The 26,361-nt window shown below is 54.0% G+C and overlaps 2 protein-coding genes across 6 annotated transcripts in view; both read right to left on the bottom strand.

Annotated features, from left to right (window-relative positions):
- Positions 1-10,123, bottom strand: part of SLC43A1 (solute carrier family 43 member 1) — a 31,409-nt gene extending 21,286 nt beyond the window's left edge. The window contains exons 1-2 of one of the 3 annotated variants that reach the window (XM_070472923.1): positions 9,881-10,123; positions 8,421-8,587 (exon numbers count right to left, since the gene is read on the bottom strand). In XM_070472923.1, coding sequence (XP_070329024.1) covers positions 8,421-8,574 — 154 coding nt within the window. In that variant the 5' untranslated portion in view covers positions 8,575-8,587; positions 9,881-10,123. Of the gene's footprint in view, positions 1-8,420; positions 8,588-9,242; positions 9,335-9,880 lie in introns of those variants that run through there. The other 2 variants (XM_070472924.1, XM_070472922.1) reach the window with 2 other exon arrangements.
- Positions 10,124-18,579: 8,456 nt separating this feature from the next.
- Positions 18,580-26,144, bottom strand: TIMM10 (translocase of inner mitochondrial membrane 10). 3 transcript variants are annotated; one of them, XM_020892613.2, is made up of 3 exons: positions 26,055-26,144; positions 25,443-25,559; positions 23,176-23,862 (listed from the first exon to the last, which is right to left on the bottom strand). In XM_020892613.2, the coding sequence occupies exons 2-3, from the start codon at positions 25,511-25,513 to the stop codon at positions 23,661-23,663; spliced, it is 273 nt and encodes a 90-aa protein (XP_020748272.1). In that variant the 5' UTR covers positions 25,514-25,559; positions 26,055-26,144; the 3' UTR covers positions 23,176-23,660. The 3 variants fall into 3 exon arrangements, with proteins under 3 accessions (XP_070329022.1, XP_020748272.1, XP_020748271.1); XM_070472921.1 differs by lacking the exons at positions 23,176-23,862; positions 26,055-26,144 and adding an exon at positions 18,580-18,856 and having other exon boundaries at positions 25,443-26,048; XM_020892612.2 differs by lacking the exon at positions 26,055-26,144 and having other exon boundaries at positions 25,443-26,048.
- Positions 26,145-26,361: the final 217 nt, after the last annotated feature.

Raw genomic sequence — 26,361 nt, 5'->3', positions numbered from 1 at the left:
GAGATCAGAAAGAGAATGAATTATTGTCAGAGCACCAAAGGACAGGCAGAGGAGGAAGCCCCTTGGGCGAAGGGCTGCAGGAATGCCGGCGGATGAGCTGGGGGACCAGTGCGGGTACCTGGAAGAAGGGGTTGGCGGGTTAGAGCAGAGTCTCCCGGGGGTCAATGCGTGCGCGTGTTAAGTCACTTCAGTTGTGTCTGACTCTGTGCGACCCTATGGACTGCAGCCCACCAGGCTCCTCTGTCCACGGGACTCTCCAGGCAGGAGTACTGGAATGAGTGGCCATGCCTTCCTCCAGGGATCTTCCCGACCCAGGGACTGAACCCGAATCTCTATGTCTCCTGCATTGGCAGGCAGTGCTTCACCCCTGGCACCACCTGGGAAGCCCCTCTGGGGTTCAGGCTGGCCCCCTAATTTAGTGATCTTCATTGTCTCTGTTTACTTCCCCACCGGGTTGCTTTGCACCTGTCCATTGCATCTCCACACACTTCAGTGACATCTACTACACAACAAGCACTATGATCCGACAGTAGGTAAAACGGGAAGCAATGCGATAGTAATGTAGACCGGAGGCTGCAAAGAGGTGATCGGCAACGAACCCTACAGGTATTTTGCTTGGTTTGCAAATTTTAATTGGGTGCCTGTCTATTTATTTATTTAGCTGCACCAGATCTTCGTGGTGACATGTGGGATCTAGCTCTCTGACCAGGCATTGAACCTGAGGCCCCTGCATTGGAGGTGTGGTGGCATCTTAGCCACTGGACCACGAGGGAAGTCCCAGGGTGCCAGTTTAAAATCAGGAGTTACCATCTAAAAATCACGAAGTCTGGCTTTTCTTTACTATGTCAGGAGATCTGGCCACTGCTGGAGGTGAGTGGCAGCCACTCCTTTTCGTCAGGGCCTGCCCTAAGTCACCCAAGTCCTCACCTCGCTATTAGCTCGCCACCATTCACCATCCTGTAGCTGCCCTGATTGGCCTAATGATTATTACGGTTTTTATTGAAGTGTGCTTGAGACACAATGTATCAGTTTCACATGTACAACATAGTAATTTGACATTTATATATACTGCAAAATGATCATGACAATGTCCAGTTACCATCCGCCACCATACAAAGTTAATGTACTGTTAGTAACTGGATTCCCCTGCTGGATATCAACGCCCAATTGTTATTAACTGCCAGGCCTCTGAGTCTGCAGCCCCTGAATTAGACACGGGTCCTGCTCCTGAGTCTTTCACAATCAAATGATACTTCCTCTCACTAGCTCTCAGCTAATCAACTTTGTGCCAGGCTTTTCCATATAGTATATCATTCACTCTTCACCACCTAAGAAGTGGGAGCAGTGACCCCCGCAGATAGATGGTGAAGCTCCGAGAAACACAGCAAGGCACACCGCTTCTTACAGGCAGGCCGAGTTCTGGCTCAAGACCTCCTCCAAAGTCAACACTTCCTGGTTGCTCCACGGGGCTGCTCTCTCCAGAATAGAGCAGCTTAGTAAGCCTCTGAAGCCAACACTAGTGCTGGCAAGGACACACGTTCTTCCATGGGTGGAGCATTCTAGCCCAGGGATAGCAAATAACTGAAGGTCCACTAATGCATTCACGTCTCTGGTTTCAGTTGGTCTGCCTCTTGTGAGTTTGACTCACAGGAGCTAGTTCCTGAGGCCTGATGGTTCTGGGTGGATGCATAAAGCCAGACCTTTTTTTTAATAATGCACTTTTTATGGCAGTATGGTTGAGTTAGTTTCTGCTGTATAACAAAGTGAATCAGCTATACATATCCATGTATCTGCTATTTTTAGTCTTTTCCCATGTAGGTCATTACACAGTATTGAGTTGAGTTCCCTGTGCTATACAGTAGGTCCTTGTTAGTTATCTATTTTATATATAGTATCGTGTATAAATCGGTTCCAGTCTCCCAATTTACCCCCTGCCAACCCTTTCTCCCTAGTAACAGTAAGCCTGTTTTCTACAGCTATGACTTTAGTTCTGTTTCGTAAATGAGTTTGTTTATACCACTCTTTTAGATTAAGCCAGACTTCTGAACCAAGAGGGGAGCCAGCCCAGGATGCAAAGACCTCTTAGACCTCTGTCTGTGTCAGTTACAACAGGAGAGGTCTTTGGAATCTAATTTCTCCCGTTTTATAAACAAGCGAAGCATGAGGTGTGATGAAAGAAACATGTGCAGGAAGTTAATGATCGAATTGGGCTCTGAAGTCAGAGAAAACAGTATTTCCCAAGCGTGGTATGCATGGCATGTGCCACTCAAGTTGGGTTTAGAGGTTCAGTTGACCCTTGAGCCACAGGGGGTTGGGGCCTCAACCCTTCCTCCCCCTGTTAGAAAATCTGCCTGTAATGAGTCAGCCCGACCTACTCGGGGTCCCTCCATATCTGCCTTTTTGCAGCTGCGGATTCAACCCACCAGGAAGTGTGTAACCTTGTATGATTTACTATTGAAAACAATCCTGAGCGGTTCAAACCTGTACTGTTCAAGGGTCACCTGTACATGTTTCACAGTCATTAGTTATTTGAAAGTATACCTTTTTTATAGTTACTAGTTATTCAAAAATATATCAAACACATACATGTACATATGGATTTGAAATACATACCCCTTCATGGATCACAGCCTCATCGTGGGAAAGGGGCTTGTGTAACTCAGAGAAGCTGTGAGCCATGCCGTGCAGGGCCACCCAAGACAGACGGGTGATCTGATGCCAAGAGTCGACTCATCAGAAAAGACCCTGATGCTGGGAAAGACTGAGGGCGGGAGGAGAAGGGGGTGACAGAGGATGAGGTGGTGGGATGGCACCACCGACTCAATGGACATGAGTTTGAGCAAACTCTGGGAGATGGTGAAGGACAGAGGGCCCTGGCGTGCTGCAGTCCACAGGGTCACAAAGAGTCAGACACAACTTGGTGACTGGACAACAGCACAGAGATACATATGCACGACGTGCACCTGTGAGTAACATCAAACCCAAGGTCCCAAGAATTCACACTTCAAGCTGAGGCTTTCCAGGGGACTTCCCTGGTGGTCCAGTGGTGACAACTCTGCTCTTCAATGCAGGGAGTGTGGGTTCCATCCCTGGTTGGGGAGCCAGGATCCCACATGCAGCGTGGCCAAAAATAAATAAATAAAATGAGGTTTTTTAGTATGTATACATATAGCTGATTCACTTTGCTGTATATCGGCAACTACCACAACCTTGTTAAGCAACTATGCTCCAATAAAACATAATTTGACAAAGGAAAAGAAAATGAGGCTTTTAAAACTTTGTTTTGTGTTTCTTTGTTTTCACAAGGCTTTTTAAGTGGACTGATTTAAAAGGAAATAGGAAGTAAATAATAGTACCTATGGCACACAGAAATGGTAAAATCATGCAGGTGAACTGCAAATGAAGAGGTCTGGGAAACACTGGGGAGAGGATGATTCTCGTTCCACTAACCGTGCGGCTGAAATTCTGAGGCTCTGTTATCCCATCTGTGAAATGGGTTCAGTGGCCGCAACTATACGAGAGGAGGGCTGTATGGACTGCTGCACGCACACACATACTCACAGAAAGATCCCATTTTATTTGTCTCCTGGGTCTGTGAGCCCTTCCTCACCATCACCCCCTCCCCCCAGCCCCAAGATTTGCCATCCTGCAGCTGACACAGCCAAAGTCCCCCAGACACCCACAGGTCTGGGCTCTGGCTGGCTGTTTTGTCTGTAACAGGACTTCCCCAGGAGGACTGTTGAGCTAAAGGCAACGGGAAAAGGTTCTGGGGTCCGATCTGGGGTGAACCACTCACTCTGCTCTTTATTTATTCGCTGTGTGACCTGCAGCAAATTACTTAGCATCTCTGAGCTTCAGCTTTCTCCTCTTTGTTTTTAATATTTATTTTTTACTTGCATGCTCAGTCATGTCCAACTCTTTGCAACCCCATGGACTATAGCCCTCCAGGCTCCATATTATCTGGCTGTGCCAGGTCTTAGCTGCAGCATAAAGGATAGTTAGTGGCAGCATTCACTTAGTTGTGGTATTTGAGATCTAGTTCCCCAACCAGAGGTTGACCCAGGCTCCCTGCATTGAAAGCACGGAGGCTCAGCCACTGGACCAGCAGGGAAGTTCCAGTTTGCTCTGCTACAAAAGCAGAGTTGTGAGGATCTCACAACACTGTGAGATCTCTAAAGATCTCACTAGCAAACAGTCAATGCTTGGTGAACGTTAGCTACTGTTTTATTATTGTGGCATTTTTGCGGCATATGCAACTGTGTGTCGTCAGCTGAATCGCCTCTGCCTACCTTCTGAGTAACAGAGTCCTCTTTGGCTGTGATGCCTCTACAGGCGGTGAGCCATCCACCAAAGCTGAGAAGACAGGAGGTGTGGTCAGGGAACCCCAAGACGATGCTAATAAGAGCCTCGATGATGAACTCAACGTCTGTTACACGGCATCACTGGTCCTCACGTCATCTCCCCAAAGCAAGAAGGATGAGGGTTGTGCACTCCACTCTACAGACTTAGACATGGAGATCCAGAGAGGCCAAGGACCTCGCCTAAGGTCACACAGCAAATGCTGGGAGAGCTGGGCGCAGAACAAGATAACGCACACCTGGAGTCTGAGATTTGTATGCTGGCTCTCATTCCACTTTCCCAATAGCCTCAGGAGGTAGGTCCCGAGGTCCTGCTTTATATACAGGGTCATGGAGATGTAATTGGGCTTCCAGGGTGACACCATGGTAAAGAATCTGCCTGCCAATGCAGGAGATGTGGATTCAATCCCTGCGTCAGGAAGATCCCCTGGAGAAGGAAAGGGCAACCCACTCCAGTATTCTTGCCTGGGAAATCCCATGGACTGAAAAGCCTGGCGGGCTATGGTCCATGGGGTCGCAAAAGAGTGGGACGACGTAGCGACTCAACAACAACAACAACAACATTAAGAAAGGTAAGTAACTGGCGGCAACCCGCCGAGCAGCACAGAGCAGAACGGGAAGCCACGCCATCTGTCTCCTTCCACGCACAGCGGGACAGAGTCCCGGTGGAGCCTGGTGCTGGGACCCTGCAGAGGGAAGCTTCGAGAAGCAGAAAGCAGGTGTGTTGGACAGAGCCGCGGGACTGACGCGAAATGGAATCGCAGCCCCAGCAGCAGGTGTCTAGAGGCTGAAGTCCTCTGAATGAAAGAGAGCCCTGCTGTCCCTGCTTATCACAGCTCATAAAGTTCTGAAACAAAGAGGGTTCACTTCGGTCACCACTAGTGACCCCAAGTTACCAGGCTCCAACACACACTCACGTCTGGGCAACCAAAAACACCAGATGGCGACCTCACACCGGCCACAAAAAGTAAGTTCAAATGGATTAGAGATCGAAAGTTAACAGCTAAAACTTTAAAACGCCTAAAAGAAAACACAGGTGTGAATCTTTGTGATCTTAGATGAGGCGATGGTTTCTTAAACATGACACCAAAGCACAAATGGCAAAAGAAAAGATGGCTTGGACTTCACCAGTATTAAAACCTTTCATGCGCCAGACCAAATTTATGGTTCGGTTCAGTTCAATCGCTCAGTCGTGTCTGACTCTTTGTGACCCCATAGACGGCAGCCCACCAGGCTCCCCCGTCCCTGGGATTCTCCAGGCAAGAACACTGGAGTAGGTTGCCATTTCCTTCTCCAGTGCATGAAAGTGAAAAGTGAAAGTGAAGTCGCTCAGTCGTGTCCGACTCTTCGCAATCCCATGGACTACAGCCTACCAGGCTCCTCCGTCCAGGGGATTTCCCAGGTAAGAGCACTGGAGTGGGGTGCCATCGCCTCCTCCCCATTAGCCACTAGGGAAATGCAAATCAAAACCACAGAAAGATAGCAATGTCCACAGTAAAGCAGGTGAGAAATAACAAATGTTGTCTAGGACATGGAGAAGTTGGAACACTCATGCACTGCTGCTAGGAATGGAAAATGGCAAACAGCTAGCAGTTCCTCAAATGTCAGAGTTACCCTATGGCCCAGCAATTCCATACGGAAGGAAAGCACATGTCCACCCAGGACTTGAACAAGAGTGTTCACAGAAGCATCACCATAATAGCCCCCAAAAGGAGACAACCCAAATATCTAGCAACTGTTTGATGGAGAGATAAACTGTGGTAGCAAAGGACTTGGAAAGGAACTGTGTCTTGATACCCTTGCCAACATGAATGAACCTTGAAAACATCATGCTAACCCTAACACAAGAGCACCTGTTATAAGATGCAATTTACATGGGACGTTTGTCATAGCAAACCTGTAACAGAAAGCAGACGAGGGCTGCCTCGTGCTGGGGGGTGAAAGAAGACGTAGCGAGGAGTGGGTACTGCTGGTGGGTCCAGGGTGACTTTGGGGGGCAAAGGAAATGTTCTAAAAGGGTTGTGATGATGGTGGAACAACTCTGAATAGACTAAAAACCATTAACTTGTGTCCTTTTTTCTTCTGGTCTGTGCGGCTGTATCGGGCTTCCTCTGGATGCGGTGAACAGCGGCTGCTCTAGCAGCCGTGCGGGGCTTCTCTCGTTGGGACCAGAGGCTCTAGAGTGTGCAGGCTTCAGCAGTCGTGGCCCGCGGGCCCACCTGCCCTGCGGCATGTGGGATCTTCCCAGACCAAGGATAGAACCTGTGTCCTCTGCACTGGCAGACGGACTCTTAACCACTGGACCACCCAGGAAGCCCCAACTTGGGTACTTCCAATGAGCGAATTGTAAGGCACGATATTTCTATCTTAATCAACCTCTTACCCGTATTTTTAAAAAGCTGGACGATCGGCAGCAAAAGGGAAGGAGTTTTGCAGGTGACGGAAATATTCTAAAAATTGAATGTAGTGATGGTTCCTGAGGTGCATAAATTTGTCCAACCTCATCACAATGTAATCTTCAATAAAATTGATATAAAAAGAAAACAAAACAGGTGCAGAGGGCTGGAAGAAGCCACTGGACAGGCAGAGACAGGCATCAAGGCCAGGAGGCAGCAAAGGGCAGGTCTCCCCGGTGTCCAGGGCAAACAGCTCAGCACAGACCTGGACTCCTGGCCTCCCCTGGCACAGGGATGCCCGGCCCTCTGCCTGGTTCTCCCAGCCACCCTGGGATGCCCAGCACACCACCCCAAACCAGCACCTCCTGACCCAGCTGCCAGCTTGTATCCCCACCTCCTCGGTCCCCCCATCAGGCTGTGCATGCCCACGCATCCTGCACCCCACCTGCTGCTTACGGATTAGTCGGGCAGGGAGCTGAGAGGGTGCAGAAATCAAGGGCGCCCCAGTTCCACCCCCGCGAGGGCAAGCGTTTTCTCCCACAGCCAAGGCAGACGGCTGCAGCAAGTGAAGTCAGGAGCTGGGAGAGGCCAGGAAGGACCCACGGATCACGTACTGTTTCCTCTCACTGCATAGACACTGCTCTTCTTCCCACTCTGCAGGCCAGGCGTCTGAAGCTCAATGGTTTAGCCTGCGCTCGTGCTCTCTAGTCATGCCCAACTCTTTATGACCCTGTGGACCGAAGCCCGCCGGGCTCCTCTGGCCACGGGATTCTCCAGGCAAGAATACTGGCGTGGGTTGCCATGCCCTCCTCCAGGGGATCTTCCTGACCCAGGGATCAAACCCTCGCCTCCTAAGACTCCGGCACTGGCAGGCGGGCTCTTCACCACCAGTGCCACCAGGGAAGTGCTGAGCGCTGTGGAGACCTGGCCACTGTCAGCCAGCTCCTGGGATTCTAACCCAGGCTGGCCCTCCTCCAAAGCCTGTTCCTCGGCCAGGCGTTTGGAGGAAGAGGATAAGCAGTCCAGGACCAAACTCCACACCCCTCCAGCTTCTTGGGCTGAGCCTGTCAGCCCAGCGCCCTCCTTCCCAGAAAGGAAAGATCCCCGTGTCAGAGAGCAGGAGCAACTCAAGTCCCAGGCAGCAGGAGGGGCGACTCCTTGTCTCTGGGCTCTTGAAGACTGCCAGGGTTCCCCAAGATTGCCAGAATTCTCACTCCAGCCTTCAGAGCCCCTCATACAAAGCCCAGGTGACCAAAGTGGAAGCAAAGACCCCCATGAGCTGGGGCCCTAGACAAAATGAGGCTACTAATTGTATAAGAGGTGACCCGAGGCCTCCAAGGGCCTGGAAAAGGAGGCGCACCAACCCCCCCACCACCTTGATGATTAAACCCAGCTTGAAGACTGTGCTCTGCCTCCTTCAGCCTGACAATAGCCCCAGCAAGAAAACCCTCATCCAGCTAGCAGCTGCGGTGCGGTGCGTCCCGAGCCTGAGATGCCGGCAGGATGCTTGGGTTTCAGTGCAAACTGAATTCGGTGAGAGGGTTCTTCTCTAGAGAAAGTATGGTGGAGAGTGGGGTGCCCAAGCCCCTGCGCGGTGCTCGGTCTCCGACCTCGGAGGCGCCCCCCGGCCCGCCCTGCCGCCCCCACTGGTCCCTTCTCGGGGTACCTGAGCACATGCTGGAGTAGAAGCCCTCGTTCTTGAGCATGATGAGCAGGGAGCTCCAGCCCAGGAGCACGGCGGAGAAGAAGAGGTTCTCCAGCACCGCCGTGCACGCCATCCACCAGCGCCGCCGGTACGCCTGCTCCAGCGTGGGGGCCATCCCGGCGGCCAGCCTGCCGGGGCACAGAGTACTGAGCCTGGCGCCCAGAGGACCCCGAGAAGCGTCCTTTATCGGGGGGCTCTAGAGACCCCCCTCGAGCCTGCCCACGATGGAGGCCCCCATCACGTCCTGGGCTTCCCAGCAGGTCCCCCCAGGCTGGCTCTGGGCACACGGGCAGCGCCGGGGGCGCACGCGGCGCTGGGGTCCCCCCCGCCCCCCGGGTCACTATTAGGGGCCGGAAGGTCCTGTCTGCGCGCCACGGACTCCTGGCGCACCGCCAGGCTCCTCCACCGAGGCCCAGGCACGCGGTGCCCGGCTCCCGGCGTCCAAAACCGCGCTTCCCCGAGTCCCCAGAGGTCAGCAAGGGGCAGGGCGCGCTCTGAAGCCGCTGCCGGCCGCCAGCCAGCCTCCAGCTCCAGGAAGGACCCCCCGAGGAGAGCAGGAGGAAGGGGAAGTCGGGTGGCAGCCCCAGGACACCCCCCGCCTCTCTCCGTCTTCCCGTGGCCCGGGGGAGAAAACTTCTCTCCCCCGGGGCCGGGCTCCTGGGGGCCCTGCCCCTTCCCGCGCCGGGCGACCCAAGTGCCCGCAGGCTCTCGCTCCCTGCCGGCAGCTGCCACGTGGAAGGGGCCCCAGGCGGGCCCTTCGCGCCCCCGGCGCCCCCCGCTCACCCGAGGCGCCTGCCCGTCCTCTCCGGTCCAGGGAGGGGGCTCGGGTTCCCGCAGGAAGTCCGGCGGCAGCTGACTCAATAAGGGCCGGGGCGGCGGAGGGGCTGGCGGGCGGGCGTGTTTACCAAAGGGAGACAAGCCGCCCGCGCTGCACACCTCCCCCCACCCCCGCCCGCCCGCTCCAGCCTCGGGCACGGCCGCCGCTGCGGGAGGGGACGGCATGCGGGCGGCGCCGGGGCGGAGAGCGGCCGGGGGTGGGAGGAAGGAAAGCCAGGGGAGATCGCAGAGGAGAGGGGCGGGCCGGGCCGCGGAGAAAGGGTGGGAGGGGGCGGGGGGAGGCACGAGTGCCTGCGCCCGGGAGCCTCAGTATTCCCATCTGTGAAATGGGCCTGGGCCTTCGGGCGCACCCGCAGGTCCGCACGGCCTCCGACACTAGCGTGCTCCTAGCGGGGGAAGCGTGGCCGGACAAGGCGCAGAGGGGCCAAACCCAAGGGGCGGGAGGACGCGCTGGGGTAGGCGGGAGGCGCGCGCTCAGGTGACAGGGTTTCTTGGGGAGCCTGGAAGAATCGGTAGGAGCCACCCGGCGGCTCTCAGGAACACCCCCCCCCCCCCACCCCAGCCCAGCACCGCCGGCCGCTCACCTCTGATCCCGGCAGACGCGCCTCGCGTGGCTGCGGACCCGTCGGCGTCCGGCGTCCGGTGTCCGGCGGGCCCAGCTCGGGACCGTCCCGGCGCTCGCGGCCTCGGAGATTCCGCCTGGGGCTGTCACCGCCCCTGTTCCATCGGAGGACACGACGCCTCCGGGCGGCCCCAGTCCGCGCGGCGAGGCTGGGACGAGGTGAATAATCGACAGAGCGAGCCAACAGCTGTATTGACGCCCGTCGTGGGCTGCGCCCCGAGCTGGGGGCGGGGGTTCCCTCCCCAAACCCTGCCCCTAGGTCGAGTTTCACACGCACGTGACTCGATCCCGGATACCCAGACACTCTCCCCGGCACACGGCCCTGCGCCTAAAATGTCCACGCATCTCCCTGGCCCTAGCCTCTGCCCTGGCCCCCCAGGAGAACCGGGCAGCCCTCTCTGTATTCTCGGCCGCAACAAAGAACATCTCGGCTGGAGCACGCTGACCGCGATGCCCGGCGGACGGGTGGGGTTTTGAACTGTGTAGCTGGGGAGCAGAGTTTTCCGAGAGAGAGGCAGAGTGACACGGATTTCCTTGCAGAGGTAGTCAGATGGAGCTCTGAGAGTGCACGTGAACACTGCCTGGGGCTACCTTGAGCGAGTTGCTTGGCCTCTCTGAGCCTCGGTTTCCGTCTGTAAGTTGTGGCAAAAACAGCACCTACTTTACGATGGTACTGGCAGAAGGACTGCTGGAGAGCTGGCGGCTGGAATTGGGGGTTCAGAGGCGGGCAAAAGGCTCACGGCAGCGTTTGGCGCAAAGGAAGCACAATCAGCTGTTCACTGTGGTTGTTACTGCTGTCATCATTATTATTATAGAAGATGTGGTGATAGGAGCCCTCGAGACATTTACTGATTCCTGGGAAGTCTCTGGACCTCCCTGAGCCTCAGTTTCCTCATTTGTAAAACAGAGGGTCAACTGTGTGTGGACTCACACTCATCCTGTGGATGGGGACGAGGGCCCATCAGTACAGATGCCGACTTTATCGCGGTGTCTGGAGAGTGATGTTGATGATGTTCACGAGGCTCTTTGGGTGTGTGAGCAACTGCCCGGGACGTTCCAGGCCTCAGACAAAAGGGACTCTCTAAACAGCTGAGCCACTTCGCCACGGGAGGAGCTCACATTTGCTGAGTGGCTAACACACGCTGGGCACTTTCCAGGCAAAGTGTGTGTCGGTCGCTCAATCGTGTCCGACTCTTTGTGACCCCTTGGACTGTAGCCCTCCAGGCTCCTCTCTCCATGGGATTCTCCAGGCAAGAATACTGGAGTGGGTATCCATTCCCTTCTCCGGGGGATCTTCCTGACCCAGGGATCAAACCAGGGTCTCCCACATTGCAGGAAGACTTTACTCTCTGAGCCTCCAGGGAAGCCCATATTTTTCCAAGCAAAAGTAATCATTAAATCCTCAAAACATCACAGGCTCATTTATGCCTCTGAGCTTGTCACAGGGGGATAGGCCTGGGGGCTAGCAGCTGGAAAATGGTAGGTCTAAACAGGATGCAAAGTCAGGGCTGGCTGGCTTTGAAGTGTGGGCCTTCCCATTCCTCCAGTTCTGGAGGAAACAGCGAAAGCAGAAGTTAGCAGCTGAAAAGGTTCAAGGACTTCTCTGTGGCAGGGGTGCAGTGGGTGTCAGGCGCTGAGGCTTTCGTTTCTCAAAATTCACGACTGGCTCCCAGAACTTCCAGATCAAGGTCAAACTCCTTAGCTTCGCACCAGGGGCCCTAGAATAAGGACCCGGTGACCCAAGGCGGTCATGGACAGGTCGCTTTGAGAATGTAATAAAATGCCATGAGGCCTCTCCCTGTGAAAAGGCCTGTGTGAACATGCACACACACAAACATCCACATTCATATTCCAGGTCCATATTTGTGGACCCAGCTCCATAAACTCTAGGGGTCCACGGGCTCCCCTGTGGCTGTTAATGCTTGCCTTTCTCTCCAACTCGCATGCGCATCTTTTCCTCTGGGGAGCTGTCAGCTGCATGGGGACAAGGGTCTGGTCTGCTGTGTTCACTGTGGCCAGAAACAGCCCCTGGCAGCTAAGAGGCCTCGGGAAGCACCTGTGGAATGAAGTGTGACGCCTGCTGCTTCCACATCGCCTGCCCTTTGCGTCTGTAATTCCTTCTTGTGGGAAAGACAGATTCCCTCCTTCATCTCCAATGTACTCGTCCTTCACAACTCTCCTCCAGTTTCCCCTTTGGGCTGGAAGCTCTGCTCTCCTAGGCTGGGTTAGAGCTGCTCCCCCCCGACCCCCGCCTTCCCCCTCAACACTATTCTACCCTGAGATGAAGTGCTCACCCTGATCTGGAATCAACAGTATCACTGCCTGCTCCCTCCCCAGGAGCTAGAAGTCTCTGGAGGGCAGGCACCATGGGAACCACATTGTGGCTGGTTTGTATTATGCCTGCAACCCAGAACCTGACCTGTAACAGCCAGTGGTAAACGTCTGTCCAATAATGGGGAGAGGGGAGTGAGAAAGGGAGCTGGAAAGGACGGCTAGGGTCAGTTTAGAAGGACCACTGCCAGGCCAGTTCAGTTCAGTTCAGCTCAGTCACTCAGTCATGTCTGACTCTTTGCGACCCCATGGACTGCAGCATGGCAGGCCTCCCTGTCCATCACCAACTCCAGGAGTTTACTCAAACTCACGTCCACTGAGTCAGTGATGCCATCCAACCATCTCATCCTTTGTCATCCCCTTCTCCTCCCACCTTCAATCTTTCCCAGCATCAGGGTCTTTTCCAATGAGTCAGTTCTTCTCATCAGGTGGCCAGAGTATTGGAGTTTCAGCTTCAACATCAGTCCTTCCAATGAATATTCAGGACTGACTTCCTTTAGATGGACTGGTTGGATCTCCTTGCTGTCCAAGGGACTCTCAAGAGTCTTCTCCAACACCACAGCTCAAAAGCATCAATTCTTTGGCGCTCAGCTTTCTTTATGGTCCAATTCTCACATCCATACAGGACTATTGGAAAAACCATAGCTTTGGCTAGACGGACCTTTGTTGGCAAAGTAATGTCTCTGCTTTTTTAATATGCTGTCTAGGTTGGTCATAACTTTTCTTCCAAGGAGCAAGCATCTTTTAATTTCATGGCTGCAGTCACCATCTGCAGTGATTCTGGAGCCCAAAAAAATAAAGTCTGACACTGTTTCCACTGTCTCCCCATCCATTTCCCATGAGGTGATGGGACCAGATGCCATGATCTTAGTTTTCTGAATGTTGAGCTTTAAGCCAACTTTTTCTCTCTCCTCTTTCACTTTCATCAAGAGGCTTTTTCACTTTCTGCCATAAGGGTGGTGTCATCTGCATATCTGAGGTTATTGATATTTCTCCCGGCAATCTTGATTCCAGCTTGTGCTTCTTCCAGCCCAGTGTTTCTCATGATGTACTCTGCATATAAGTTAAATAAGCAGGGTGACAATATACAGCCTCGATGTACTCCTTTGCCTATTTGGAACCAGTCTGTTGTTCTATGTCCAGTTCTAACTGTTACTTCCTGACCTGCATCTGCTTCTGTTAGGTCCATACCATTTCTGTTCTTTATTGAGCCCATCTTTGCATGAAGAGTTCCCTTGGTATCTCTAATTTTCTTGAAGAGATCTCTAGTCTTTCCCATTCTGTTGTTTTCCTCTATTTCTTTGTATTGATCACTGAGGAAGGCTTTCTTATCTCTCCTTGCTATTCTTTGGAACTCTGCAGTCAAATGGGAATATCTTTCCTTTTCTCCTTTGCCTTTCACTTCTCCTCTTTTCACAGCTGTTTGTAAGGCCTCCTCAGACAGCCATTTTCCTTTTTTGCATTTCTTTTCCATGGAGATAGTCTTGATTCCTGACTCCTGTACAATGTCACGAACTTCCATCCATAGTTATTCAGGCACTCTGTCTATCAGATCTAATCGCTTGAATCTATTTGTCACTTCCATTGTATAATTGTAAGGGATTTGATTTAGGTCATACCTGAATGGTCTAGTGGTTTTCCCTACTTTCTTCAGTTTAAGTCTGAAGTTGGCAATAAGGACTTCATGATCTGAACCACAGTCAACTCCCAGTCTTGTTTTTGCTGGCTGTATAGAGCTTCTCCATCTTTGGCTGGAAAGAATATAATCAATCTGATTTCGGTGTTGACCATCTGGTGATGTCCATGTGTAGAGTCTTCTCTTGTGAGAAGTCTTATTTTGTGAGATAGGTGATGGGAACTCCTGACTTTTGTTTTCTTTTGGTTTAGTTTGTTTTTAAGGAAGGAGACAGATATGCTCAGGTTTGTATGTTTAAGGAATGGAAAGGAAAGGGACTTGAGAGCAGTCAAGAAGCCACTGTAATGGTTCAGATAATAATAATTTTTAAAAAACAGGACTTCTCTGGTGGTCCAGGGGTCGAGAGCCTGCCTGCCCATGCAGGAAACACAGGTTCGATCCCTGGTCCGGGAAGATCCCACTCGCCAAGGAGGAACCAGGCCGCTGGGCCACAGCTGCTGAAGCCCGCGTGCCCAAGGCCGCTGCTCTGAGACAAAAGGACCCACTGCGATGAGAAGCCCTAAAACAACCAGGAGTAGCTGCTGCTCACCTCAGCCAGAGAAGACCCGCTCACAGCAGTGGAGACCCAGTGCAGCCCCAAATCAATAACTACATTTTGAAAAGAGAGAGACTTTGGGGGGGGGTAGGGAGCACACGGGAATGGCATGTAGGGTCCTAGTTCCCAGACCAGGAATTAACCCTGCCCCCTGCAGGGGAAGCCTTAACCATGGGGGCCCCCTGGGAGAGTCTCAGAGAAGAGACCAGAGACCCACTCCCATATCAGAGTCCTAGGATTCACCAGCCCCTCCTCCTGCCCCATAGTAACCCCCGCCCCCCAGACTCTGTCCCAGAGCGTGAGGACAACAGGCCTATTGGGTTGCATGTCCTGTGAGCTGCTGGCTCGCTCCCCTCCCGCTGGGGTGTCAGGAGCGCTTCCCGCGTCACAGTCAGGGGTCCCCTTCTCGCCCTGCAGCCGGTCACATGTGCGGGTTTGCCCGAGGCACTCGAAGTACTGAGCCTCCCTCTTGCAGGCTGTCATATGCTGGAGATAACAGTATCCAGCTCACATCAGAGAGAAGATTTATTCAGCCCCACAAATAGTCACAGTAAACCTTTGAATGAGGAATGTAAATAAAATGCTGCAGCGACTTTGGGAAAATGGTTTGGCCGAACCTCAGATAGTTCCAGAGTCAGCGCTAAAACCCAGCAGTTCCTCTCCTAGGTATATACTGCAGAGAACTGAGAACATTCAGTTCAGTTCAGTTCAGTAGCTCAGTCATGTCCGACTCTTTGCGACACCATGACCCACAGCACCCCAGGCCTTTCTTGTCCATCACCAACTCCCGGAGTCCACCCAAAACCATGTCCATTGAGTCGGTCATGCCATCCAATCATCTCATCCTCTGTCATCCCCTTCTCCTCCTGCCTTCAATCTTTCCCAGCATCAGGGTCTTTTCCAATGAGTCAGTTCTTCTCATCAGGTGACCAGAGTATTGGAGTTTCAGCTTCAGCATCAGTCCTTCCAATGATCACTCAGGACTGATTTCCTTTAGGATGGACAGTTTGGATCTCCTTGCAGTCCAAGGGACTCTCAAGAGTCTTCTCCAACACTACAGTTCAAAAGCATCAATTCTTCGGCACTCAGCTTTCTTTATAGTCCAACTCTCACATCCATACATGACCACTGGAAAAACCATAGCCTTGACTAGATGCACCTTTGTTGACAATGTGTTGTCTCTGCTTTTTAATATGCTGTCTAGGTTGGTCATAACTTTCCTTCCAAGGAGTAAGCGTCTTTTAATTTCATGGCTGCAATCACCATCCGCAGTGATTTTTGGAGCCCCAAACCATTATGTGGACACAAGAACTGAGACACAAATATTCATAGCCCTGTTATCCATAAAAGTCAAGAAGTGCAAACTACTCAGTTGTCCAGGAATAAATGGACCAAAAAAACATGTGTCGTGGGAATCCCAGGGGGTCAGTGGTTAGGACACACCTTGCTGAGGGCCTGGGTTTTATCCTTGGTTGGGGAACTAAGATCCCACAAGCCCTGCACGGTGACCAAAACTAAAATAAAATGAAAAATGCATAAGTAATATTCAATGTATTATTATTTGGTCATAAAAATGTGCTGATATATGCTACAACATGGATAAAACTTGTAAACATCAGGCTGAAGGAAGGAAGCCAAATGCAAAAATCACATATCATAGGACTGCGTGCATAGGAAATGCCAAAAACAGGCAGATACATTGAGACTGGAGGTTAGTCGTCGAAAACCAACAACGATTAAAGCTAACAACAGGGGAGGGAGAAATGGGAAGTCATCGCTAATGAGTGTGGGGTTTCTTCTTGGGGGGGTGTGAAGAAAATGTTGTGGAATTAAATAGTGGTGATGATTGCACAACTTTGTGAATGTACTAACATTCACTGAATTGAACACTTCAAAAGAGTGGATTTTCTCATACTGTGAATGATGTCTCAGTTTAAAAAATTTTTAAATACTTTCACAAGCATCAGGCACTAGGGAATTGGAGGATGAATAAGACCCGGAATCTATCTTCAGAGAACATGAAGTCCAGTGGAGGAGAGGCCGCGATGAATCAAATTATCACATAGCAAGTGTAACTGCATCTGAAGGAAGTGCCTTGGGGGGCAGAGATTCTGTGCTGTTATGAATCGCCCGGGAGGGGCCGCGATCTGGACTAGAGGGCAGGACGGAGTCCCCAAAGAGGCCGCGGTGCGGAGATCAGAAGAGAAAAGACTTCCGGTCTCTAATTTATCAAGGCTGGAAAGGAAGACGGGCCTCCCAGGCGGCTCAGGAGATTCGGGTTTGATCCTTGGGTCCGGAAGATACCCTGGAGAAGGAAATGACAGCCCACTCCAGTTTTCTTGCCTGGAGCATCCCAAGGACAGAGGAGCCTGGGGCAGGCTACAGTCCACGGGGTCGCAAAGAGTCCGACGACTGAGCGACTGAACCGCAGCGAGAGGAGGACACGGGGCAGAGGAGGACGCCCGAACCACCGCGGGAGCGGACGGTGAGCCCGGCCGCAGGCGCAGGCAGGAGGAGTTGGGCTGTGGCGAGAAGCCGCAGCTGGAGAAGTAGACAGGCCCGTGGCGCGGGATCCTCGAAGACGACGAGTGCTCAGTGACGGCGGAGAAGGACCTCCCCCTCCTCCCTCGCTCTTCCGCCCTTGCCGCCCGGATCTGTAAAAGCGCCCCCTGGCACGCAGTCGTCTAAGCCCAAACCGGAGTTATCCGGTCTCTGCGCCCAGCCCCGCCTGTGGTTCCCACCTTTGATGCCTGACTTCCTGGTGGCCCAGTGGCTAAGACGCTGCTCTTCCACTGCAGGGGCATGGGTTCCACCCCTGGTGGTGAGTGACATGGGCAAGCAATTTAAGAGAGAGGTCTCTTCTCCACCCACTGCTGTCCCACAAGCCTGGGGCTCGGCAGATCCAACCTGGACTCCTGCAGCCTTTTCACCCTGACCTTCCGGACTCCGCTCATACATCCAAGTCTACCTTCCCGGGGCAATTACGTACCAAACACAGCTTTGATCAGGCCACTCCCCTCGGAGGTTTCTCGTGCCAGTGGAGCAAGCGTCCAGGCTCCCAGCAGTGCCTCCTGGTCCATCTGGGCCCTGCTGCCGCCCCCTCCCCCCTCGGGCATCTTTCCTCCCTGTCCTCATCCATCAACACCCCGTGTTCTCCCCCCTGGGCCTGGAACAGTCTTCCGTCCTGGTCTATCTACTGATCCTCCAGATTTTGACTTAACCATCAGTTCCTACAGGAAGGCTCTTTGACTTCAACAATAAGTCCCTCTGCTATATGACTCCTGCGATATCTGAGCCGCCCTTTGATACGTCTCATTACGATGTGTGTCTCCCCTGATGGAGTGTGTGGGCCGGCAGACCAGCGCCCACTGCCCCCACCACTAACAGTAACCTGCTACTCAACGCAGAAGCCACCCCACACCCCCACCCCCCGCCCCCGGCAAATTCCTACCCAACCTTCAGGTGTCTCTCACCCGTACCGCTTTCAGGGTGACCATCTTCTCTGAGCACTCGGACCTGGGGGGGAGGCTCATCCCTTTACATAGCACTTATTACAATTATAAGAGGGACGGATTTTATGGAACTGCCCTGACGACGGTCCAATGGCTAAGACTCCACGCTTCCAATGCAGGGGGCCCAGGGTTCAATCCCTGGTCAGGGAACTAGGTCCCAGCATTCAAACTGATGCTTGTCACAAGATTTCCCTCAGGTCAGCCCACAAGAATTTTTATGAAACTTCCTGAAATTGCATACAAAACTCTATGTGCGCTTACAATTTTCCGAAGAAACAGTCTATGGCTTTTGTTGGGAGTTTCACAGTGGTCCAAGAGCTGAAAGGTTAAGAACCTTCTCCCTTCTTTCCTTCAAAATAGCAATGACTCCTATGTAAAACCATTGCCCTAGAATGTAAATTCTAAGCTGGCAAGGATCTTTATCTGTCCTGTTCAATGGTATGCCGCAAATGCCTGGAATGGTGCCTCAGTCCTTCCGGGTGTGGGTGGAGAATGACCAAGCATATTCTCTGACAGTCGTAATGGTTGGGAGAACTATCTGGGTAGTGGTTGTTAACGCTTGCTGCGTAACGAATGACCCCAGAAAATAATGGTTTAAAGCAACCTTTATTATCTCAGCTTCTCTCGGCTCGGAGTCAGGGTGCAGGCTCATTCCGTCCTCTGCTTCAGGGGCTTTCATGGGGCTGCAGTCATCTGACAGCTCGACTGGGGAAGGATCTGCGTCCCAGCTCACTCAGGCGGGTGCTGGCAGGATTCAGGTCCGTGCTGACGGTGGGCTGCAGGCTGCCCTGAGCTCCCCACCACGCGGGTGTCTTCCTCGGGCAGCTGACAACGTGGAAGCTTGCCTCCTGAGCGTTTGCAAGCCTGAGGAGAGGGGGAGGACAGGGGAGGGCGGGCAGCGAGAGGAGCACTACAAGGACAGCCATGACGATCTTCTGTCCCCGAACCTTGGACGCAGTTTTCATCACCTCTACTGTGTTCTGTTTGTTAGATGCAAGCCTCTACTAGGAGGAGTGAACACTGCTGTATTTTAAATGGATAACCAACAAGGACCTACTGTGGAGCACATGGAACTCAGCTCGTGTGATGGGGCCTGGATGGGAGAGGCGTTTAGGGGAGAGTGGATTCATGTCTGTGTACGGCCAAGCCCCTTCGGTGTTCACCTGAGACCACCCCCACATTGTTAACCAGCTATGTTGTTGTTTAGTTGCTAAGTCGTATCTTGTGTTTTTGCGACCCCATGGATTATACAGAGCCCGCCAGGCTCCTCTGTCCATGGGATTTCTGGGGCAAGAAGACTGGAGTGGGTTGCCATGTCCTTCTCCAGGCGATCTTCCCAATCCAGGGATCAAACGCACATCTCCTGCATTGGCAGGCCGATTCTTTACCCCCAAGCAACCAGGGAAGCCCATTAATTAATTATACTCCAATGCAAAATAAAAAATTTAAAAAAGGAAAAAAAATATCCAACAACCAAAAGCCTCTCTCGAGCTCAGGTGTACAAGGGAAGGAGGTCATCCTGGGGATGAACAGGCCTGAGCAGAGCGGGTGGTGAGGAGCCACGTTGGAGACCGCCTGCTCCCGGACATGACGACACGTTTTCTCCTTCAGCGTCCACTCGGCTGAAAACCCAGGGAGTGTATGGAGCAGCCCACAGGCCTCCGGGGCAAGCAGCTGAGGAGGGAGGGAGGAAACGGGCGATGGAAGGTTCGCTGGACAGCGGAGCCTCTGCCCATCCTTCAGCAGAACCCCGCCAAGCAGGAATGGAGGCTAACGTGTCAGATCTAACTTTTCAAAAGAAGCCGAAGTCCTGGTTTTTCATGAGACACTCCTTGATTTGTAAAACTGACAGTCTAGTGACCGCACAGAGGATTGAGTTTCTGACCCTTCTCTTCGGCAGAGAGGGTGGGCCTTGCCTAGTCCACCACCCTCCTCAGGTCTGATCACCTCTCCACGCCTGTCCTCCCGCCCCCCCATGCTGTTCGCTGAAGGTAGCGTGCGTGCCAACTCGCTCAGTCATGTCTGACCCTCTGCAACCCCATGGACTGTAGCCCGCCAGGCTCCCCTGTCCGTGGGATTCTCCTGGCAGGAATACTGGAGAGGGTTACCATTCCCTCCTCCAGGGGATCTTCTCGATCCAGGGATTGAACCCGCATCTCTTACTGGGATTCCTTACCTCTAGCGTCACCTGGGAAGCCCTCATTGAAGGCAGTTCACTTCAGTCGCTCAGTCGTGTCCAAATCTTTGTGACCCCATGAACCTCAGCACCCCAGGCCTCCCTGTCCATCACCAAGTCCTGGAGTCCACCCAAACCCACGTCCATCGAGTCAGTGATGCCATCCAACCATCTCATCCTCTGTCGTCCCCTTCTCCTCCTGCCCTCAATCTTTCCCAGCATCAGGGTCTTTTCAAATGAGTCATCTCTTCACATCAGGTGGCCAAAGTATTGGAGTTTCAGCTTCAACATCAGTCCTTCCAATGAACACTCAGGACTGATTTCCTTTAGGATGGACTGGTTGGATCTCCTTGCAGTCCAAGGGACTCTCAAGAGTCTTCTCCAACACCACTGAAGGCAGCGACCTAGCTAATTCACTTTGTACACTTTCTATAGCTCTCCGCACGTGGCAAGGCAACTGGAGATATTGTTGAATGAAATATGACTTTGCAGACATATTCTTCACTAAGGCAGACTCCACAGGCCCACCTTTACCTCCACCCGAGAGGAGTGGGTAAAAGTGGGCTCTGGGGTCTGAATTAGCTGCAGTCCTGCCACTTGCTTGTTCGAGGACCCTCAGGAAGTTACTTTTTGGAGCCTCAGCTTCTTCGTCTATGAGAACCATCATACCTGCCTCAGAGCTGTGATCGGATCTTAATGCAATAATATACTCACTAGTACAGTGTGGCAAGAATAGGTTGTTGTTGGTTTTTTTTTTTAATTTCTTCTTGTTCTCGGCGCGCTGGCTCTTCATCGTCCCGTGCAGGCTTTCTCCAGCTGCGGCCAGCAGGGGGCCCTCTCTGCTTGCAGCGCTCGGGCTCTAGTTGCCCCCCGGCACGCGGGATCTTCCTGGACCAGGGATCGGACTCGCGTCCTCTGCTTTGCAAGGTGGACTCTGAACCTCTGGATCCCCAGGGAAACCCTCAGCTGGTACTTGCGCTCGAACCCACACACACAGACACACACGCACACACACCCATTCCTCACTGGATCCACGTCTCCCCCGAATCCAAGTCATCCATCTACCCCGACCCACCCGGCTGGCAGCTAGAGGGAGCCTTTAAAACGCAGATCTGTCATTTTCACCGCCAGGGTTCACCTCCTTCCAGTTTGCGGATGCCCTTCGGAGAACACCCAGCCTTTTAACACAGCACTTCAGGTTCTTTGGAGCTGCGCCCTCCCGGCCGGACAGTCTCTTCACCTCCCACCTCCCATCCCACTCCACACTCCACCATGAGCTTTCTGCAAGCACTCTTCTCTCCACCCCGACCACCCCTGCTTCTAGTATACGTTTCAGCGATGCACCCTGGAAACTCCCGACACTTCCTGCTAAACCTGAGGGCAGGCACAGTCTATTTTCCTCACCACTGACCCTTCCTAGCACAACCCCCGCTGAGGACCCGAGGAACGCCCGCGGACCGGCCGCAGCGGGCGGACGGCGCCACCTGCTGGCCCACACCGGCACTGCAGCACCCGGACGCGGGCTCCGCCCACCCTGACGGTGATCAACAATGATTTTTAGCTTTTCTGGGAGTGGATCTCATGTCTCCTTACATCCAAATTAGCAATTTAAAAAAAAAAAGGTAATATTATGAGTATTTAACATGGGAAAGGGAGGCACTTTCCCAAGTGCCTTAGTCATTATTAACACATTTAATCTTCAAAACGACTCGATGAACTGGTTTTATCACTTGATAGACAAGGTAACTGAGCTGGTGCTGGCTGTAAAGAATCTGCCTGCCAGTGCAGGAGATGGAAGAGACGGAGGTTCGAGCCCTGGGTCGGGACGACCCCTTGTAAAAGGGCACGGCAATGCACTGCAGTCTCCTTGCTTGGAGAAGCCCACGGACTGAGGAGCCTGGTGGGCTGCAGTCCACGGGGTCACCAAGAGTCGGACACGACCAAGCGCACACACCTGAGGCACAGAAGGGTCAGATGCCGCCCCAGGGGCACAGAGACTTTCACCCCAGGGGCTCTGACTTGAACCTGGGCTGTTTTTCTCCCGGATGCACTGTGCAGTTTGTGGGATACTAGTTATCCGGCCAGGAAATGAACCTGGGCCCGTGGCAGTGAAAGTGACAAGACCCGACCACTGGGCGGCCAGGGAACTCCCCGAACCTGTCCTCTGCGAGCCTGACACGCGCTGCATCTACTTGTCCGCGCGCCCAGCAGCCCAGCGAGGTTCCGTGCCAGACGCCACCCTCTGCCGTGAAGCCTCTGCTGCTCTGGCGGCTTTGGGGTCACCGAAGGTCCCTGTGCAGCGAGCGCCCTACCCGAGAGCCGCAGTTCTCCAAGGGCACCCTCAGCGCAGGAGTCGCTGCGGCCTCTCCTCTGCGAGGCAGCACGTGCAGCAGTCCATCCTGGCCTCCAGGCTACTGCTCCCCTCCTGTGACCCAGGAACCACCACCTCTCGGAGCCCCCATTTCCTAAGAGGGCCTCTAGCCTGCTGGGTGGATTAGACCGCAGATCCCGCGAACGGTGAGGAGCTCGGTCCCCAGTGTGGACTCAGGTGAACCCCAACTGGCTAATGGCAGTTATCACTCAGGCCCTTCCCTGGATCACACAGTGCGTGACGCTGGGTCCCTTCACATGTTCCGCTACGGCCATTTGGAACCAAGATGTTGTGGCTACTGAAGTTGCATCGACTTTCCACCCGCTCGTCTACAATCATTCCTATTCCATCGTTTGGGAAAACACTGGCCTGCAGCTAAGCTGTTACACATAAAAAGCTGGCAGCTGCCAATACAGGAGACGCGGGCTGGATCCCTGGTCCGGGAAGATTCCACCTGCCGCGGAGCAGCTGGGACCATGAGCTGCAACTGCTGACGCCCCCGTACCTACAGCCTGTGCGCTGCCACGAGAACCCCGCACGTCACAACCAGAGAAAGCCCGCACCCAGCAACGACGACCCAACGCATCCAAACCAACAGCATATGCTTGGTAAGAAAACCTAAGTGTCTTGGGAACCTTCTCTGGCCGTCATCATTCTAAGTGGTTTATTCACGTTAACTCTCTTAACCTTCCCCAGCCCTATGACTGTCCCCCCACGTTACAGATGAGGAAGCCAAGCACAGTGAAGCGAGTCTGGATCCCACAGCGAGCGGCTGCCGGGGACTGCCCACCTGAGCCACGGGACCGCCTCTGCTTTTAAACACATCAGACTCCCTCTGCTGGTAGAGGCTGTGTCTGCCGCCTTCACTCCCAAGCGCCAGGCACACTGCTTTGCACACTGCGGGTGTCAATAAATGTTTTAATATATAATATATACATACACACTCACACAGAGTCACAGCCCAGGCTGACAGACACCCTTCTGCGCCTGGGAACCGGCTCCTGGAGACTCTCCGGAAGGAGCCCAGGCCTGGCAGTCTTCACAGATGACGCCCAACGGGGGCACTTTTTCAGCCGAGTGGGAAGGGGAGGGGCGCCCCGTAGGGCGTGCTGGCCGGCGCCTCATACAGGCCCAGAACTCTGCTGGACCCTCTTCATCAGCTCCTCGTCCTGCATAGACAGCTCTGTCAGCTTCTTGCCCATCCGCTCATGGATGTCCAGGTACTTGGAGACACACCGGTCCAGGCACACGGACTCGCCCTTGGACAGCTCTGCTTCCTTGTAGTGGGGAGGCACGCACTTCCGGTGGCAGGCGCTGGTCATTCTAGAGGAAGGGCAAGGTCGTATCAGCAGCCTGCTGTGGCAAACCAGGAACTGGCGACCACTCCTGCCCTGCGGCCCTGTTCTCACCCGCCAAGAAGGCGGCGTAAACCCCCAATCCGCACCCCACCGTCTTGGGAGGGCCTTGTCTGAGCCCATGTTTACCCCATGTTTTTGACTCATCAGACAGGAACCATTGGTTGAGTGCTGGCTACATTCCAGGCATCATGCCAAGTGCATGACATGGACTGTCATGCAGTCCTTAGGATAACTCTACGCAGTGAGCACGATCGTCACCCCCTTTTACGGAGAAGGAAGGGAAGGCACAGACGGCCTCAGGATCACGTAGAGCTGGGCTACGAACCCAGGGGCTGACTGGGGGCCTCCCGGGTGGCACTAGTGGTAAAGAACCCACCTGCCAATGCAGGAGACGCGGGTTCGATCCCTGGATGGGGAACATCACCTGGAAGAGGGCATGGTAACCCACTCCAGTGTTCTTGCCCAGAGAATCCCACAAACAGAGGAGCCTGGCGGGCTACAGTACTCCATGGGGGTCGCAGAGTCGGACATGACCGAAGCAACTTACACGCACGCATGAAGCCTGATTTCACAGCTTACTTTAATAAATTATTCTCACGTATAGCCTCCAAGATAAACCCAACTAATCAAGACAGGATACCAGAGTTTTAGCCAATAAAAATAGCAAATAACTGTTGACTGCCTACTTGTGTTGGGCTTGATAAGTCTATCTTATATTTTAACATTTAATATTTATAATGTCTCTATGAGGAAGGTACTATTATGAACTCCACTTTATAGCTGCGATAACCACCAGTCTACAAGTCCAAGTAACTTGCCCAAGGCCACTGTAGTGGTGGTTGGTGTGGCTGTGATTTGTTCCCAAACTGCCAGGTGGTTATGGGCACTAGTTAGGAGTCAGACTGAAGTCCTGGTCCTGAGGTTGCTACTGACAAGCTGTGGACCCTGAGAAAGCTACTGAACCTCTAGAAGCCTCAATGTCCTCCCCTTAAAAATGAGACAAGGGAACTCAGTGGAGAGTATACAAAAATCATGCCTATACAGTGCTCCACACGTGACTTCAGAAATGCTGACTGCTAAGTGGGTTACCTGCGATCTGTCAAAAGGCAACCAACTGCTCTACTGTTCCCAGAACCCAACTAGAGCCAGGGCTGGACTTTCTCTTCCTGCTCGGCTCCTCCATCATCAATGCCATCCCAATCCCAATGTCCAAGTCCTTCCAGTGAGTCCACACTGCGTCTGCATTAGCCCTTAACCATGGGGGTGGGTGGAGAAGGAAACGGCAACCCCCTCCAGTCTTCTTGCCTGGGAAATCCCATGGACACAGGAGCCTGGCTGGCTACAGTCCAAGGGGCGGGAGAATCAGAATGACTGGGCCACTGGGCATGCATGCGTGGGGGTGGGCATGGGTGCTGGGAAGGGAAGGATGGACCTCAGCTTATCTTAGATTGAGACGAAGATTTTTCGGAAGTCGCCCACCTCTGCCCTTGGAAAGGATGACCCGGGAGCATTCTCTAAGACAAGTAAGCAGGAGGATCGCCTTACCTGTTGTACATGTCGGCCATCATCTCTACCTCCAGCTCCGCGGCCAGCTGCTGGGCCCTGAGTGGGTCCATCTCAGCCGTGCACCCTGGAAGAGATCTCCTGCCGGCCTCCTAGTTCCTGGGGGAGGAGGGAGACATCACGGTCAGCAGCCAGCCCTCCCATCCGCTTTCCCGTCGCAGGAGCTGCAGGACGTGGAGGAATCGCAAGGGGCATCCGACCAGGAGGGGCCGCTAATCTCGGGGAGCTCAGGCACCCCGCGTCGGACGTGGGAACCTAGGCCTCGAAGGGGAACGCGGCCCCGCCCAAGGTCGCAGAGCCGGCGACGGCGGGCCTGTAGAGCGGGTCCCGGCGCCTTGACGCCCGGCCCCTCGAGGTGGCGTCTCTCCGGGAGAAGAGGGGGCGTCCGGAACTGGGCCCCAAACGGCCGGCACGAACGCGCGGGGCCCTGCGGATCCGATGCGACGCGGCCCTGCGGGGTCAGGCCCGGGTAGACGGCCCTGGAGCGGCGGCGCCGTCGTCGGGGTCGCCGCGCGCTCGGAGCCTCTCCCCGCCGCCCGGGCCTCTCCCCGCGCCCCCGGGGCCCCCGGCGTCCGGCACACGCCACACACTCACCGCGCGCGCGGCCGGGGCAGGGCGGAAGCACGTGGGGCGCAGCCGGCGGGAAGTCCCGCCTCTCGTCCGCTCAGGCCGCGCTTCCGGAGTGAAGACCCCGCCGCGGGCGGCGCCGGGAAATCCGCCACCATAGAGAGGGAGCGGCCGGCTTCGGCCGGAGGCGAGGGAGTCCTCCGGGTGCTAGAGAGGACTGCAGGGTACCATAGAGGCTGCGGCGGGGCGTAGAGCGCCCGCAGCCCAGGTAGAGTTCGGGTCCCTAGCGGGGATGGCAGAGCGGTTTGAGTTTATCGGTTCTGTCAGAGCGGGC

This window comes from Odocoileus virginianus, chromosome 10 (genome assembly GCF_023699985.2).
Source record: "Odocoileus virginianus isolate 20LAN1187 ecotype Illinois chromosome 10, Ovbor_1.2, whole genome shotgun sequence".
In the NCBI taxonomy this organism is placed as follows: domain Eukaryota; kingdom Metazoa; phylum Chordata; class Mammalia; order Artiodactyla; family Cervidae; genus Odocoileus; species Odocoileus virginianus.
Note: the sequence above shows the minus strand (reverse complement) of the source record. Positions and strands in the feature narration are given on the sequence as shown.